At 38.4% G+C, this 18,822-nt stretch overlaps 1 protein-coding gene across 5 annotated transcripts in view; it reads left to right on the top strand.

The window, feature by feature from the left end:
* The window catches only part of HELZ (helicase with zinc finger), a 150,435-nt gene that overhangs the window by 20,997 nt on the left and 110,616 nt on the right, over nucleotides 1-18,822 (top strand). For all 5 annotated transcript variants that reach the window (XM_087710231.1, XM_087710229.1, XM_087710227.1 and 2 more), the window contains exon 2: nucleotides 14,510-14,546. Coding sequence is in view for 4 of the 5 variants with exons in the window: in XM_087710229.1 (XP_087566355.1) it covers nucleotides 14,510-14,546 (37 nt within the window). In the remaining variant the exon portion in view is untranslated. The remainder of the gene's footprint in view (nucleotides 1-14,509; nucleotides 14,547-18,822) is intronic.

Genomic DNA, 18,822 nt, shown 5'->3' with positions numbered 1-18,822 from the left:
GAACGGTCATTAAATGAATGCTTGTAAGGTGAGGACTATCTGTATATATTTTCAAGTTATATGTTTGTGTGCGTGTTGTACTTAAGTAAATGTAATTGTGAGAAGACCAACAAACTATCTTCAGTGATTAATTGCATCATTATTAAAGAGAAAATATGTTTCCAATTAAACATTGCTTTAGAGACATACAAAATAGGAAATAGTAAGAGATGAAAATATGTCCTGATAAATTTTAATTAACCGCAGAGCATAGCAGGCGGCCAAACAGATTGCAGGGTACATAAATATTAAATGATATTTATTATTTCTGTAGCATGGTAGATTGCTCTGCACAGTTAACACTAGAATCTAAAATATCTACAAAAAGGTAAACTATTTTTGATGGTTTCAGGACTTTGCTTTTGCTCAATTTTAAATTTAGTTAAGCATCTCACGCTTGGGTATAAATTATAAAAACAATATTAGTTATTATTTGGTCAGTATCATCATTCTAATATACACGTAGGGTAGAGACTGAAAACTCAAATAATGCCAAGCCCTGTGGGCTGGCAGAGTTTTGAATACAAATCACTTGGATTTCTGGAAAGACTTTTATTTCTAACAAGGAGATGTAACAGAATTTTGAGGGCTGCCAAAGCAATTCTGCTCAACTTATACCTGAAGTAATTAGGGTGGAATTGTTCTGAATCTCTTTCTCATGTTCGCTTACTCCTCCCTTGTGCTGAGGCATTCTTTTGCAATGGTCCTATTTCCTGATTCACTTTCCCAGAGTGTGTTTGACATTTCCATCAAAAATTGTCACAGGTATTGTATGAGTTCATTATAGCTCAAGAATTGCAATATTGAATGAATTAATGCATTGATACAAAAGTCTCTAATGAATCAGAAATGAAGAATACAATGCTATTCAGTTAAACATAAATAGTTGGGTAAACTACTGCAAAAGAGCTAATTTTCATTACATTGATTTGATTTGATTTTTATGATCTTTTATTTAGTTTGAGACAAAGAGACACTTAGTGTTGCTTGCAAATGTTCCTCAGCAGGTCTTGACTTCAATACAGATTTGTTAACATTCATAAAAAAGAAAAACTATGTGTATGTATGTATGTATGTATTTACAAAGAAATGTGCAAAAATATTAAACTCTAGCATTTATATTCTTCAGAATACTGAAGCCCAATTAACTCCTTTTGTATTTCCTTGGCAGCATTGTGAATTTCTATGGTAAAAAGGTACAAGAAAGTTGAATTTGTGGTTTAAGTGGTATAAAAGCATTAAACTATGAACAAAACTGTGTTTTACTAACTTAAAGATTATATCTGAAAACTCTTTTTTAAAGATTAGGATTTAGCTTTAATTAAGGAAGCCCGTCTCAAGGTCTTGTCAACAAAAAACAAGACTCACACAAATACTTTAATTGGATTTATTGAAAGGTAAAATGCAATAATTTATAGAAATCTTGGTAATTAGATATTTCCATTTTAGTGCTATATTTGCTATGGCAGGGCCTTTCTAATTTCTTGTTTGCAAATGTTTCATGGATGGGGAAGTGATTTACCTTTTTTCTGATAATGGAGCAATATGCAGGCCTTCTGAGAAGTAATGATTTGCAAATTGTTATCTATTTACTTTGGCTCTGAGAAAGACATAGCAGAGTTGGAAGATGGATCAGATTGCTGGCTATTTCTCCCCCACCCATCATTTATTAACCCTTAATGTTTTGTTGTTAGTTGTGAAGTCATGTCCAACCCATTGCTACCCTATGAACAATGTTCCTCCAGGCCTTTCTGTCCTTAATAGATCTATGCAATTCACCTCTAAAATTCTAAGTTCAGTGCATTCAGATGATAAGATACATCTACTAGAAAAGCAAGATTTCCCATAGAAGTACTTATGGATGGTTGCCTAATCAGCCAGATGTTTAGACTGGAGTTGGCTTTTTTGTCTACCTATCAAGTCCATTGTTGTTTAATTAAATATTAAAGGTATTGTCACCGGATATAAGCTATTCAGAGTAAAGCTGCCTTTTGCAGTTGACTGATGGTGATTTTGTTAATGCTGATGGTTTTCAAGTGATGCTCCAGATATCTTTGCTTTCTTTTGCTATAGTCATTCTCTTTGCATTCTTGTCATATATTTTATGATTTTCTTTATTTTTTTCCTTTTCTGTTTTCTCCAGATGTTGCGAAGTTCACTATCCAGACTTACATTATCTTTCTTATCATTATTCTTATTCTTTAACATAGAGACTCACTCCAGTAGATATTGACAAGTTTAGGAACTTCCTTGTTTTTCATTTTCATGAAGGAATTACTTTTCTTTCTAAGGCAAATAACTTCAGCACTCATGCATCTATGTAATGAATACAAATAGTCATCAACTTACAACAGTTCGCTTAGTGACCATTGGAAGTTATAACGGCACTGAAAAAAGTGACTTACGATCATTTTTCATACTTATGACCATCACAGCATCCCCATGGTTGGGTGATTTATATTTGAATGCTTGCCAAGTGGTTCCTATTTACAACGGTTGCAGTATCCCGGGATCACGTGATCCCCTTTTGCAAACTTCTGCCAAGCAAAGTCAGTGGTGAAGCCAGATTCACTTAACCGGATTACTAATTTAACCACTGCAGTGACTGATTTACCAAATGTGGTAAGAAAAGTCATAAAATGGGGCAAAACTCACTTAACAAATTTCTCACTTAGCAACATAAAATTTGGGCTCAATTGTGGTTGTAAGTTGAGGATTACCTGTAGTTCAATAACTGTGTCTGGAATGTAAAAAGAGCAGGTGGCACTTCAGTGACAACCCCACTCTTCTTCCCAGACATAAAGAAGCTGGCCTGGAAATCGTGACTTCTGAGTAGGGGAAGAAAGGCTAATGTAGAGAGACAGAAGGTGGGCAGCTGGTTGTTTGGCAGGCTTGTTTTCCCCAGTCAAACTGATTTTCCCTGCTCAGGACTCCAGAAAGAGAGAAGTAGTGAAGATTGCCATCAAAACACTTGATGGAACTGTGCAGTTGTGCTATCAGGATGTAAATACAGAGAGACAGGGCAATGGCCTTGAAGCAGATAGTCAGAAAGCTTTTCATAAACAACAAGGACAGAAACATTCCTTCAGTCCCGAGAAGGAAAACATTATTACAAAGAGATTCAGGCTGAGTCTGCTCTGCTCACTGGGGAATAAGAGAGAAAGGCCACAAATAAAGGCATAATCAGATATGAAAGATTCTGTCATTTTAGCCTAACTTGATAAAGTACGGGTAATCCTTGACTTACAACCATTCAAACAGTGACTGTTTGAAGTCACAACGGCACTGAAAAAATTGATTTATGACAACTTCATGCAGTTTGGACCATTGCAGCATCCCCATGGTCATATGATCAAAATTTGGCTGCTTGGGAACTGGCATATGCTTACGTCTGTTGCAGTGGTCAACAGGTCATGTCAAGCTTTCCCAGCCAGCTTCCAACAAGCAAAGTTGGAAGCTGGATTTGCTTAATAATTGCCTGATTCACGTAACAACGCAGTGATTCACTTGACAATCATGACAAGAAAAGTCATAAAATTGAATGTTACTCACTTAACAACTACTTGCTTAGCAACAGAAACTCTGGTCTCAGTTGTGTTTGTAGGACTATCTCTATATTCTAGTCTTCCAGTGGAGATATTTTCCTAATCATGTCTGCCTCCTAGGGCTGACAGTAAAAGATGAATCTGGCAAGGAGAAACCAGCTTTGCTCAGGCCAGGCAGAGCCATTATGTAAATGTGGTGAGGTGCATTTCAGTTTCAAAGCTAGAGATAATATTTAAGGTTTAAGCATGCTGTGGAGGAAGAAAGTGAGAGCTAGATTGATTTCTGTATTCTATATCATATTTTCTGCATGTATGTTCCTTTGTTCTTATTTGCAGTAAAGCATCTTATCTAATAGTATCAAGTATTGAACTGTCATCTGTTATCCAGTCTTGAATGTGGGTTGGAATATCTAGAAGAAGACAGATTTATACCCTGTTTCCCTGAAAATAAGACCTCCCCGGATAATAAGCGCAAATGGGCTTTTGAGCACATGCGCTAAAATAAGCCCTCCCCCCAAATAAGCCTCCCCTAAAATAATTAACCCCATGCGCAGATGGTCCTCGCCATTTCCAGGGGGGAGGAGAGAATATGCCCCATGCACCCTAGATGCACCTGCCATCCATGCAGAACGAACTTGCGGAGGCCGCTCCCGCAAATCCTAACTCCCACACCCCTTACTTTAGTGGTGGCTGCAAAAGAGCGGCAGTCCCACAACTAGGGCTGGCAACAGTGTGCCAAGACAGAATTTCCGGCCCTCTCTGGATCAGCTGATCTGTGGACCAAGGTTAAGGGGCCTCCTACACCTCAAAAATAATAAGACCTCCCTGAAAATAAGGCCAAGCACTTATTTTGGAGGTCAAAAGAAAATAAGACCCTAGCTTATTTTTGGGGAAACACGGTAAGTCAGCCAATGAGGACTCTGAAACAGTATTTGCTGTGTGAGCAACAAGGAGATAGGAAGGAGCCTGGCTTAGTTGAGAACTGAAAGTGAAACTGCTTGTGTTTTGTTTGTATTTACTGCTACCTTGGAAAGCCTGCTTTTGATATTGTATTGTATATTATTATTATTTTGAATCCTGCTGAATCAGTTACTTATGTGTACTTTCTGAATGCGATTGCTGTTGCAAACTCTGACCAGCCAGGTCAGCTTCAGCATTTATTGCAGCCTGATTCAGCACAGCTGATTGGCGGGTGGATCTGACTGTTGGAATATCCCCAATCAGCTGTTCCAGGCTGCATGGATTGCCACAGACCATCACTGCTTCCATGCCTTGCATTTTTGGCCTCTGGTGTGGGTAGGTGGGGCTGCATTCGGTGTATAAGACGCACCCAAATTTTCACCCTCTATTTGGGGGGGGAGTGCATCTTATACTCTGAAAAATATGATATACTTTATTAAGTTGAACTAACCTTTTCTCTAAGTGTACCCCAAATGATGATTATCTTCAGAACCCCTGAACTGTACATCTATGGAGATTCTCAGTCATCCAGGTTATGGTTGTCCCAAAGGTGCTTTTTTTCAAAAAGTAGTTACTGACTTCCCAATAAAATGCCTTCTCATGGTACACTCCCATTTCAACTGTTGTGTCCCATCGTTACTTAAACACAGCTTAGTATTAGATAAACTTTATTATATTCAGTGTAACACAAGACCACAAAAGACAAAAAAAATCTAATCCCCCCATACATTCCTTTCTTTTGACATGTGAAATAAGAATATAAACATTGTATATAATGCCAGCTTAAAATATGAGCTGTTGAAATCTGCTGAGTTTAATTTACAGTGTTTTTTTTTTAACATGACATATAGTTGTACAAAGATTGCAGTGGACCTTGGGAATATTTTTATTCCTTATCTATTGTGACAAATATACAACTTCAGTTGAAAGGCCATATCTGTTTTTATGTATGACATGTTGGCTGTGACACTTCCGATCTAAGTGTGGCCAAAGTCCATTTTGAGATAGATAGGAGTGCCAGAGTTTTCAAAGATAAAAATCCACTGGTAAAAAAGTCATTTTGCTACTTAACAGACCACCATAAATGCATAAGAGAGCTTACATTTTTAACTCCAAACATGTTAGGATGTTCTGGAAATACAAAAAAGCACTGCACATTTTTTCTCATTGTGCTATATATCTGTTTGTAATTTTTACACATTCTTCTTCCTGTTCATATGAAACAGACAAGCAGAGTGAATAATGAGTTCATTAGGCAGTTGGGACACCAAGATCTATAACTGAAGTTTCCATTTGTGAGAAAGTATTTCATGGAACTCTTGACAAAAAGGCTGCTACCGTTAACAACACTTACTTGCCAGAAGAAAAATAGTGAGATTGCTCCCCCACTCCACTCTGCACCTCTATCATGCTCTGTACTCTTTAGCTTGCAATTGTTTTTTCTCAGCATAATTGAGCATACTTTTAAATAAAACAGTTTTTATTTTGTAAGAGTACTATGAAGCCTCTATTTTTAAATGAAGATGATGTTAGAAATGGTACTTCATTTTCAAGTATGCTTGTGTTTAATTTTGGAAGAAAAATAACCAATGGATTATAGAGTCCAGCAGACACCAAAGATCTATCCATTGGCATAATGGGCATCCAGTATCAGTTTGCAGAGTTCTGTCCCCTATTAGGAACAAATACATCAAAGAGTCAAGAACTTTAGAGAAAGTGATCAAAGGAGAGGAAGAGTGTTTGAAACTACAAAATAATGAGCAGATGTGAATGCTTTTCTTTTAGTTCAAGAGTGGCTTAACATATGGCATTTAAATGGGAATCCTTCAGAACATTAATTGCCAATCTCATTGTGGTTCTTACAAAGACATCTCTAATTTACTGTGGAAACACTGGTATTGCTTTTAAGTATATAGTTAAAACTATTCAGGGGCACTGTTTGAATGGACCAAACATTTCAGTGAAAGTCATGCTTTTTTCACCAGACCCTCTGTTATGAATTATGGATCAGTCAAAGAGACAATAAATTGTCAGATATTATTGAATATGGAATAGGCAATCATATGCAAGAAATAAGCCCAAAAAATTAAGAGTGTGAGTTAAGAAAATAAAAATAGTTTATACAACACCTTTCATTATATCTGTCATTACTTTTCTGTCCTTAACATTTCTCCTTGCTTCTATTACAGGGCTTAATATATTAACTTATGTTGCTTACATTAAATTAAATTATACTATATTAAATGACAATATTTTCAGTCTTTCCCTTTCTTTTGTTCCATCATATAATCTGTCTAGCATATGCTGCAGAGTATTTATTCTCAGAGAACAATACATCATTGGTATACAGAATTATACATACATCCACGACCCCAAACAACCCACCTCTGACATCACCACAAGAATTCTTTATAAATTTATCTATAAAAACATTATAGGTACCATAATACAAAATTTCTGGTTGAATATTGAACAATTCACTAAACCTTCCAATTATTCCCAAGCATGCTCCTTTTCTCACATCCAGCAATCAAATTTTAACTCCTTATTAATTTAAACTATTCCATAATTCAAGCATGTCCATTTTATCATAAGCTTTATCTAATCTAGTAAATGTACAGTATACAATACTCCCTTTCTTACATTCATACATTTTTCAATGACTTGTTGAAGAACATTTTTGTTTGCACGCTTGGTGTCCGGCATAAATCCAAACTACTCTTTCAAAATATGGTTGATTTTCACACTGTGTTCCATTTCAGTCAGCTCTGCTGCCATTCCCAGAAAAAACAATGTTAGTTTTTGCAGTTCTTCTTGGTTCTTTTTTCTTTGTATAGGAGAACAGTAATGGCATTCATCCAATCAGACTCAGATACTGCTTTCTTATATATACTAAACAAGGTGCACATTTGTTCCATAAATAAGATCCAGTACATCATGAATTTCTTCAGCATCCTCATAGCATTTATGATTTTTTTGCATAGTAAGATTTATAGTTTGTTTCAGTTTTGCTCTTTGGTATATCACTGTCACCCCCCATATACAGGTGAAACTAAAAAAAATAGAATATCGTGCAAAAGTTCATTTATTTCAGTAATGCAACTTAAAAGGTGAAACTAATATATGAGATAGACTCATTACATGCAAAGCAAGATAGTTCAAGCTGTAATTTGTCATAATTGTGATGATTATGGATTACAGCTCATGAAAACCCCAAATCCACAATCTCAGAAAATCTGTGAAAAGGTGCAGTGTCCCACTCTAATCAGCTAATTAAGCCATAACACCTGCAAAGGGTTCCTGAGCCTTTAAATGGTCTCTCAGTCTGGTTCAGTAGGAATCACAATCATGGGAAAGACTGCTGACCTGACAATTGTGCAGAAAACCATCATTGACACCCTCCATAAGGAGGGAAAGCCTCAAAGGGTAATTGCAAAAGAAGTTGGATGTTCACAAAGTGCTGCATCAAAGCACATTAATAGAAAGTTATGTGGAAGGGAACAGTGTGGAAGAAAAAGGTGCACGAGCAGCAAGGATAACCGCAGCCTAGAGAGGATTGTCAGGAAAAGGCCATTCAAAAGTGTTGCGGACTTTCACAAGGAGTGGACTGAGGCTGGAGTCAGTGCATCAAGAGCCACCACACACAGACGGATCCTGGACATGGGCTTCAAATGTCGTATTCCTCTTGTCAAGCAGCTCCTGAAAACCAAACAACGTCAAAAGCGTCTTACCTGGGCTAAAGAAAAACAGACCTGATCTGTTGCTCAGTGGTCCAAAGTCCTCTTTTCTGATGAGAGCAACTTTTGCTTCTCATTTGGAAACCAAGGACCCAGAGTATGGAGGAAGAATGGAGAGGTACACACTGCAAGATGCTTGAAGTCCAGTGTGAAGTTTCCACAGTCTGTGTTGATTTGGGGAGCCATGTCATCTGCTGGTGTTGGTCCACTGTGCTTCATTAAGTCCAGGGTCAACGCAGCCGTCTACCAGGAGATTTTGGAACACATCATGCTTCCTTCCACAGACAAGCTTTATGGGGATACTGACTTCATTTTCCAGCAGGACTTGGCACCTGCCCACACTGCCAAAAGCACCAAAACCTGGTTCAATGACCTTAGGATTACTGTGTTTGGCCAGCAAACTCGCCTGACCTGAACCCCATAGAGAATCTATGGGGCATTGCCAAGAGAAAGGTGAGAGACATGAGACTGAACAATGCAGAAGAGCTGAAGGCCGCTATTGAAGCATCCTGGTCTTCCATAACACCTCAGCAGTGCCACAGGCTGATAGCTTCCATGCCATGCCGCATTGAGGCAGTAATTGCCCAACCAAGTAATGAGTACATATGCATGCTTATACTTTTCAGAGGTCTGATATTGTTCTATGTACAATCCTTGTTTTATTGATATTCTAATTTTCTGAGATTGTAGCTTTGGAGTTTTCATGAGCTGTAAGCCATAATCATCACAATTATGATAAATCACGGCTTGAACTATCTTGCTTTGCATGTAATGAGTCTATCTCATATATTAGTTTCACCTTTTAAGTTGCATACTGAAATAAATAAACTTTTGCACAATGTTCTAATTTTTCAAGTTTCACCTGTAGGTTTCTAAGACACTTCTAGCATTCCTTTAGTTTCATCCAAAATAATTTCATCACTAGTATTTAATTCTGTTCACTCTGTTGAAAGATCCTTGTTTAACTCTATATTTCCATTATGCCTTAATTCCTTTAAATAAATCCTTTGCAATAATGCTTTATACTTATTATAAAATATATTTCTTTAATTCTCATGTTTACACCATTCTCTTACATGCATTCTTCTCATCCATAGTCCTTTTCACTTTTTCATTTCACCAAGCATGCTTTTTCATATTTTTGACAAGTACAAAGAATCAGGATCCCATGTTAAGCAGATTTATTACTCATGCCTATGCACAAGAATCTAGTCAATTAACAATCAGTGCTAGATAAGAATCAACAGAATTTAAGGGAGGACTGGACTTGGCTTGTGGGAACGTAACAACTCCAGACTTATTTCTCTCTTGAGTCTGCCCCTAACTTTGCCTCTTTTCCTACACCTTTCAATTTATGATGTTTCACTTATTTCTGTGACACTCCATCATAATAAATATTTTTGTTCTGTTCCAGTTTCCTCTTTTCTTACATCCACTTTCAATTCATTCTGCTGAGTGTATCTATCTTGAAATATTTTTTTAACTAAAGAAACCATAGCATTTTTTCCTGAAGTTATACCATTTTAAATCTAGTTTTTTCCATTGCTTTCTCCCAGGTCCATATTTAGATGAGGTTTTCTCTTCATATTACCCAAAAGCTATCTTTCCCGCATTTGGAACTTTATACCTCCCTTATTTCTTTGAAAAATTCTTTCATATTTCTTCATAAACAGAGAAATCTATACTACCCTACATTAATTCCCTATATATGTGAATGGCTAGAGAGTATAATGCTTAGAGCACCACTCTTTGATGTGAAAGGCTTGGGTTTGAATCTGGGCTGGTACCTACATTACCAGTAGGGGTTTTGGGGCTCCTAATACTTAATTAATGCTTCATGTGTTTAAAGAGTGACACCAACTGTGCCGCTTAGATGTCTCCCAGATTAACAAAGTCATGTGAGATAAGCATGGATAAGTAGGCTACTGGAAGAAACCATACATGTAAGACAAGATAACCTGAAATTAATTGAACATTACTACAATGGCAGACCTAATGAGAGGGAATATATGAAAAGTATGAAAGAACTATGGATAGACAGAAGACCTCCCTCCCTGCTGAGAAAGCTAATGCTGTAACATAGGGAAGAAGCTGTTTTCACAACTGGAGATAGACCAACTACACATTGCATCCTAGACCCAAGATCTGAAGGAACAACTAGAAGTGCAGTCAATACCTGAAGCTGGAATGCCATCCCTTCCATTATAGAGCAGGCAGCTGATATGAGGCATAAAACAGTAGATAAACTAGCTACAGTCAAGCCTTGAGACCAATTACCAAAGTTTAATGGGAATACTATCAGATAGTATGCTAGGAGATTGCAATTGAGCTCTCAGGACAATCCCTATTACCACAATAACTCAAACCAATGAATTAGTATACTCTATAGTCTCTGTACTCCTGAAGATTCTTGTGCACACAATCAAGAAAAAAATCAGTACATACTACCCACTCACCCACCCCCACCTATGGAAAATGAAATTGAAGGCTGAGATCAAGATGACTCAGAAGGTAATCAGATGAAGCCCTTGAGACTGCTAAACAAAGGCTTAGGACACTGGCTACTAGGCTAAGATGATACACTAGAGAAGAAGAGGTCAAGAAGATAAATGCACTGTTCACTGAAGAACCCAGCTGCAATGCAACAACACAATGACAGCAGAGCCAACAGCAGAACAATAGTGGAAGAACATGGGAGAAAACGAAGACACATAACACCCAAAGTGGCTGCAGGAACTGAGAGCAGAGAACTTCCTGTTCTGAGAAGACAGCAGTCTCCCAGAATAGGAAGCAGTCATCATCACAGTAACGGATATCCAACAACAAGTCAAGAACATGAAGATCTGGAAAGCACTTAGCCTGGACATGATCCATACCTATCGACTAAAGAAACTAGCCACAGTGAATGAACTCCTAGCAGAGCAGACAAATTAGCTTCTAGCAGCAGGCTCCCACCCAGACTGGCTAACACAAAGAAAGACAGTGCTGATTATGAAAGATCCCATCAGGTAACAGCACCATCAAACTACGGGCCAGTAACCTGACTCCCAACAACATGGAAAGTCCTGCCAGGCATCATAGCTGCCAAGCTACATACAGTAGCTATATGGGCCAGTACATGAGCAATAGTTCAGAAGGGCATTGGGAACAACATTAGAGACTCAAAACAACAGTTGCTCATAGATAGAGCAGTTGCCTAAGAATCAAGGTCTGGACTAGTGATGACAAATCTATAACATACGTGCCAAAGGTGACATTTTGGGTGACATGCCAGTATTCACTAACACCCAACTATTTTTGAAAGTACTCCCTGTTCTTACGTAAGTTTAATGTCTAGATTAATTTATTATTTTTCCAAAATTTATAATAATAATTCAAAACCAGCTTTTAAAGATGACTGAATGAAAAGCATACATTGTTTCTTTCTTGTGTGTCTATTTCAATTTCTGATGTGTTGCTGGAACGGAGGATAAAATATTTCTGATGATATTTATATTTATTGCACTACCTTTTCAGAATAGCCAAAAGGAGCTATATTCAGTGGATAAGCTTAACATTTATTTAATTAAATTGTTTAATAATCACATCAACAGAAGTATTTAACTTCACCAACAATGTATTTTGAAAGTATAAGATTTTGCTTGTTCAAAGAATTATAATATGTTTAAAAGATGTGAAACTCCCTGGCTTTATTGACATTGCTTACTAATATTAAGCAGTTTCTCAGATGTATTAATTCATTTATGTGCCCCAGTTCTTTTTTGTTCTAGTCCAGATGACTTTTCCCCTACTTCTACTATCAGCTATCACTGCAGGGTGTCTGTTTCAAAATTCCCAGAAGCCCTAATTAGTAATGAAGATGTTAGTGACATGAATGCTCCTAGCAACAGTTCTTCAGCTCTCCTTGGTGAGCAATATGTAGGATTTCACTGAATTAAAGCTGGCATATAACATATTAGGCCATTAAGGATATATTTAATAGCACAACTTGTGGACTGTCTTTAACAGATTTCGCAATCTGACCATGGCAGAGTGGTGAATTACAGTATGCCCAGTCACATTTCACAATGGTGTGAGGAGGGTAGAGAAAACAATTGCATAAAAGTGATCATGATTTTCAATTTCTAATCGACTGGGGATTCTAACAGCTTCTTCTGTTGTAGTAAAAGAAAAAGACGGTAATTTACTTTCGCTAAATCGAGTGTCCATGCAGTGGTTTGAGGAAATATTGGGAGAAGATTTTGTTGAAAATGAAAACAGAGAATTACTTAACATGCAAAACTGTAGGGTGAGATATGTGTGTATGCAGGAGTGTGGGTGTTAAAGCTATCCTGCATTTCGTATTACGATTTCTGTGGCTGAGTCACGGCAGACAGAAGACCAGAGAAGTCATGTAACTAAGCATGTGAATCACCCAAACAGCAGGAATACAAAGTGACAGTGAAGCACTGTTCAGAAGCCTGTGTTTTCTCTCTGCCAATATCCTCTCACTCACTTCTTGGAAGCATGTCAGGCTGAAATCGACTGCATCAAAATTGAAAGTCTTCTCTGTGGAACTGCTTCTTCTTTACAAGTTGTGAGTGCGATGCTTCCAACAGAATCAAGTAGAGTAGTTTGGTGTGGTTGTGCAAGCAGGAATTGAAATTAAGGCATTGCTTGACACTACACTCTTAGGCTGCTTGCAGCAAACATTTCTTTGTGGATTCATGTGTTTGATCTGCTTGGCTGTATCACGGTGATGGTTGCCAGTCTTGTTTCCTATGTTTGTAGGTTTCCTAAGTGTTTGCTCCCATATATATTGCTTTCTTCCATATGAGATAAAATGTAACATCTGAACTTCTAAAAAAAGAAAAATGACATTGACAGAGGAAGTTGGTCTGGGAGGAAATAAATGAAAGATTCAGTCACTAGGGTAATTCTTAAGGAGTGATGATGAGGAAACCAAACAGCAGGGATATCCAGTGGAAGCCTTGGAAGTTACTGGATTGGGGTAATAGATCTGATACACAGTGAATTTTAAAACGTGGCTTGCCCTGAATAGTTTTTTGAGATTTGATCTGCCTTAGATTAAATCAATGAGGTAATATGCTTCAGAAAAGCGTGGAAAGATTTTAAGAGTATGAAAGTTACTCAACAACTTTTAAACAAAATAACATTTAAATTATTATTTAAAATAAGAGACATTTTATAAATTAGCTTCTGACCAATGTGAATGTAAAATAGCTTTCAAATACCAATTGTACAGGTTTTATTTGTCCCAGTGATTATCTGCCGGATGTGGCTTCTGAGTAGAAAGAAGACACAAACTACAGATAAAATAATGTGGATTTTTTATTTGTGACTTTTCATGCTACTTCCTTTTATTCGTGGTACCTATAAGTATTTAAATTGAAAAGATGAAGAGAGTTTAGAAAAAATACATTCTTAGGAAAATGCATTTAAAATGTAACATTCATGATGTACATTTTATGTATCAATTTTGATGCCAGATATCTGGCTACACCTAAGTTTGGGCACTTCCATGGGATGCCTTTGTGTCACTCCCAGAACCTCTTTGCCTTCTAGTGTTTTCTTGTTGGTGTCCTCTTGGTAGCTGAATTGTCTTACTTTTGTCTATGGAGATTCTTAGTCATCCCGGTCATGGTTGTCCCAAAGGTGCTTTTTCAAGAGGCAACTGGACTTTCTGGTTTTTCTTTGAAAATGTTTCGCTTCTTGTCCAAGACGTTTCTTCAAATTACTGTTTTACTTTTGGTTCACCTGCAATTTCAACTGTCCTGCTCTGTCCTGCTCATCTTCAGCTGGAGATCTCAAGAATTAGAAAATGTGCAATTTTTTCATTAAGGGGAGCTCTTTGGTCTTATCCTTCCTCACTTTAATGTGTGAGTTAGAGTCACAAGCCTTGGCTTGTAAAAAAAATGCTGGCCTCATATTTTCATATCTTCTTTTTGGCAACCAAGGCAAAATGAGGTGGCAGATTGACAAGATATAGTTAGTTTTTAACCTTCTCTTCACATCTGTAAAGAAAGAAGCTGCTTGGATTATTTTTCTCGCTTTGAGTGAATTTTGGTTGCTATAGGAGCTGTCACAGCTTGGCTTCCTGATTATGTTTATAGATTGTGAAATTCTGAATAAATAAAAAATTCTGATGAAAATAATTTTAATTATTTAAAGAACACAAATCTACTGGTTATAAATTTATGGCTCACCATTCTTTTTCATTTTTTACAGAAAAACTATGGAAAGGCAGATGAAGACTGTAGGCATGGTATGCATATTATTATTTCTTCAAATGTCTAAACACTAAGAAATTATTTTTCATTTAATCTGCAAGTGAAATAGAACTGTTCAATTATGGGTCTTGTCTGAAATGCTTGCTTAGATTACAGTTCTGCCCCGGGCTCAGATTTCTTTTATCTGACCATTGTTTTCATAGTAGCTCTTCCTCCTGTTCCTCAAACTTATTCTTTCTACCAATTACAATAATTGACATTTGCACAGATGGAGGTAATCTGTTACACATAATATTGTTAAGAGAATGAAATAGAAATGGATGTTAAATGCAAAATAAGCCTGACTATTAAAGACTATTCTTGCTTTAATGTGCTATTTCCTATACATTTAAATATCATTAATTCCCCCAAAAATATTATTGTAAAATAATTAATGGGTGTTACTCTGCAAGATTGTCCCTTTCTTCTGAGATTTATAAAAGGTGCAATTTAAATTAATTCTTGTTATTTGCTACTAGAAAGGAAACAAATAGATATAATCTATTATTTGTATTCAAATCTCTGTGTTTTTAATCTGGGGAAATTAGTCTTCGTTTTTTACATCATTTAATCCTAGATGTAATTGATATCTGTAGCACCTATAATTGCTTGTTCTTTACAAATTATGGATAGTTTTTCCAAGATGGAGATATACGGTGTCACGTTCCGGCATCCACTCATCCCCTTCTCGGATCCTGATAATAAGTCTCCCTCAGATCTAACTTAGTGAAAATCACTCCCTCAGATAAACGGGCCAGCATATCCTTTTTGAGTGGCAGCGGGTACATATGCTCTACGCACACTCCGTTTATACCCCGAAAGTCTATACATATACGCAGACCACCATCCTTTTTCTCTCTGAATAACACAGGGACTGCAATAGAGGATCTTGCTGGCTGTATAAAATCCCGTGCCAAGTTCTTGTCAATATATTTTCTCATCTCCTCTAACTCTTTGGATATCATATAGTATAACCTTGGCTTGGGGAGCTTGGCTCCTGGCATGATTTCGATTGCACAGTCAGTAGAATGGTGTGGAGGGAGGATGTTTCACTCTTTTTCATTAAAAACCTCAGCTAAATCGGTGTATTCCTCTGGGACCCCTACTAATTGGTCCATACCCTTCAACATCTCTAGTTCCTGCTGCTGACCATTCCCTGTGAGCCAACTTCCTGTGCTTAGCTGTTCATGTGGCAGTGGTTCAGGGCCCACCCCAATGGGTATACACTGACAACCCCGCCCCCCCATATGAGGGGGACCTACTTATCCAGCCATGCAAGGACAAGTATCACAGTTTCCGTCATCTGTGGCACTACGATAAACCAGATTAACTCCCAATGGTCCCCAAGCTCGAGTTTGATTTTCTCTGTAATCTGGGTAGATGGTGCCCCACCCAACACTTACCCATCTACTTGTTCAAACCATAGGGGACGAGACAGGTTTTGAACTTTTATCCCCAGTTGCCTCACCATGCTTAGACTTATGAGGCAACAAGTACTCCCAGAATCAATTATGGTGTCATACGTCCAAGGCCTCTGAGCAGTGAGGATAACAGGCGCACAGAAGGGTTTTATTGGCCTACTCACCATAGGGTCATTTTCACCCTCTTCATCAGTTTCTCACCCTTCCGCTGGAGGACTTGCATATGCTAGATCTCGAGAGTCATCAACCCCCACTGTGGAGTTTTCAGTGGCAGCTTGGTGAATGCCCCGGGATTTCTCCGGCATTTTCCTCATGGTTTTCCGGACCGTATTAGGTGGAACTGGACTCGCCTGGACTGGCTTAGGCTGTGCGGCTGGAGTTATTGTGTTGCAGTCCACTGCTCTGTGCCCGGGTTTTCCACACTGGAAACATATAATGGGAGGTCTGTTTGTTACTGTCTTTTCCGTTGACCTTGCCGCCAACATCAAGGATCCCGGAGAACGGCTCACTGTACGGTCGAGGAAATGGCGTGGTCTAGCATTTCCCTCGTCTCTGGGTCTAAGGTCCCTCAACTCCGCTTCTAGTTCTGTAGCGCAGTGTTTTTCAACCACTGGGCCGCGGCACACTAGTGTGCCGTGACATAGTGTAAGGTGTGCCGTGGGAAAAACACCCGCCGATAGTCAATATAGGCACAGAGTTAAATTTTTTTAACATTTTCTAATGGTGGTGTGCCTCGTGAGTTTTTTCATGAAAAAAGTGTGCCTTTGCACAAAAAAGGTTGAAAAACACTGCTGTAGCGGTTTCATACCAGGACCACAGGCGGCGTTGTAGGCCTCGATATACACATGCCTGCCAGATTGATCCATCTAAGCCGGTCTTAAACTGATATAGTCTCTCTGGCCAGTCTCTTAGTTTTCCTGACAACCGCCAGGAAATATCGTATATAATCAGCAACCGGTCGTAATGCCATCAACTCCCTTTCAACCCTTTGTACCCGGGTCAGATCCTCACACCGTTCTCGGAGGGCATCCAAAAAGAGGCCACAATGCCGCAACTGTGGACTGTGTTTGCTGTAGAGGTCCGCAGCCCAATCTGCAGCTTCTCCCTCCAAGACCCCTGCAATGGCCATCACTATGGCCCATTGTGAAGTGTTCAAATGGCCAATTCGGTCCATATGCTTTATCACATGACCCAAGAAAATGGCTATTTTGTCTGGGTTACCATCGAAAGAGACCTTCAAGGAGGGAGGCTCCCAAGGACCCCCCACTATAGCCTTTCTTGTCCACTTCCAGCTGACCAAGTATACACTGGATGGGCACTAGATACTGCCTGTGGCTTTGCTGTTTGGGTGGAAGCCTTGAAGGCAACTGTGGGTCCAGCTCCCTGCCACTGGCCTGGGTATATTCCTGGGATGCACCCAACCTCAACTTTGGACTGGCTAGACAGAAGCGAGGGATAGGCTGGGAAGGGGGCTGTGATGTATTCCTGCTATCTGACCAGCCGTCCTCTCTGTTCTCTTGATAACCAGAACTGCTATCACGGAAGCTAGCCTCCCCAAACCACTCCCTCAGACAATCCATTGTCCAGCTACCCAAGGCAGTGGAGTAGCTCCAATTACCCTCTTCATCTTCAGTCACCCTCCTTTCTCTCCACCAAGTGAGGTGACACCCCCCCCGGGGAGAAGGCACAGGTAGTTCTGAGCTGATTGTTTACCCCGTACACTTCCACCACTCATTCACTGACACCACTGGTTGATATGTAGGAATAGCCCCAGTGGCAGAGGCCTGGTCTACTAAGGGACTCTCCTTACGTCTTACAGCTACCTCTGTTTCCTCCTCCTGTGTTGGAATGACCAAATGACCAAATGAGTGACCTCAGGTAGGACCACTGCTGCTGCCTCTGCTCCTTCAGACATCATTCAGACCAAACACGAACTGAAGTGAATTGATAGGGGGAGAACTGACTTTTCTGTCACGTTCCGGCGTTCACTTTGCATACAAACAGAGATTAAATTTGTTTGGTGAAAAACCTTTATTTCTATCTAAGAAACTACGTGAGAACCAGCACTAAATGACAATGATACAAAGGTAATCAAATCCAAGTCAGTTCTAACCAAATTAACACCATCACCCATATATATATATATATATATATATATATATATATATATATATATATATATATATATATATATATATATATATATATATATATATATATATATATATATATATATATATATATATATATATGTTTTTATTTGTGCTGATAAATAAATAAAGGAAGACTAGTATAGATCTATTTCAAGCTATTTAGCTCTCATCAGCTAGCCATATCCTTACTGGGATTTATTTCCCTTACTGGGAAATAAAAACACAAATATAACAAAGGCAACAGTAAAAATATTGGGTTTCTGTCTGGATGGACTCTTGTGACGAGCCTAATGACAGAGAGTGGAAGTGTGACCTTCCTCCCACACTTGGGCATACCAGGGGTTGTGACTTTAAGTATATATATATATATATATATATATATATATATATATATATATATATATATATATATATATATATATATATATATATATATATATATATATATATATATATATATATATATATATATACACACACACACACACACACACACACACATACATACCGTTACCCCACCCAGCTCCATCCACAACTCCCCCCAGATGACACCCACCCACCATCACCAATCACCATGACCCACACCCTCAGGCACACCCCCACTCAGTGTCATCATAGCCTCTTTCCTGGTTAGCCGCATCCAAGCAAAAGAGTTACATCAGAGTAGGCAGTCGCACCCGAGTAGAAGAGTTACATGC

Source organism: Thamnophis sirtalis, unplaced genomic scaffold, assembly GCF_051295495.1.
Source record: "Thamnophis sirtalis isolate CommonGarterSnake01/CBP01778 unplaced genomic scaffold, rThaSir2_p1.2 scaffold_3, whole genome shotgun sequence".
NCBI classification, from domain to species: Eukaryota; Metazoa; Chordata; class Lepidosauria; order Squamata; family Natricidae; genus Thamnophis; species Thamnophis sirtalis.
This window is presented reverse-complemented; position numbering and strand designations above follow the sequence as displayed.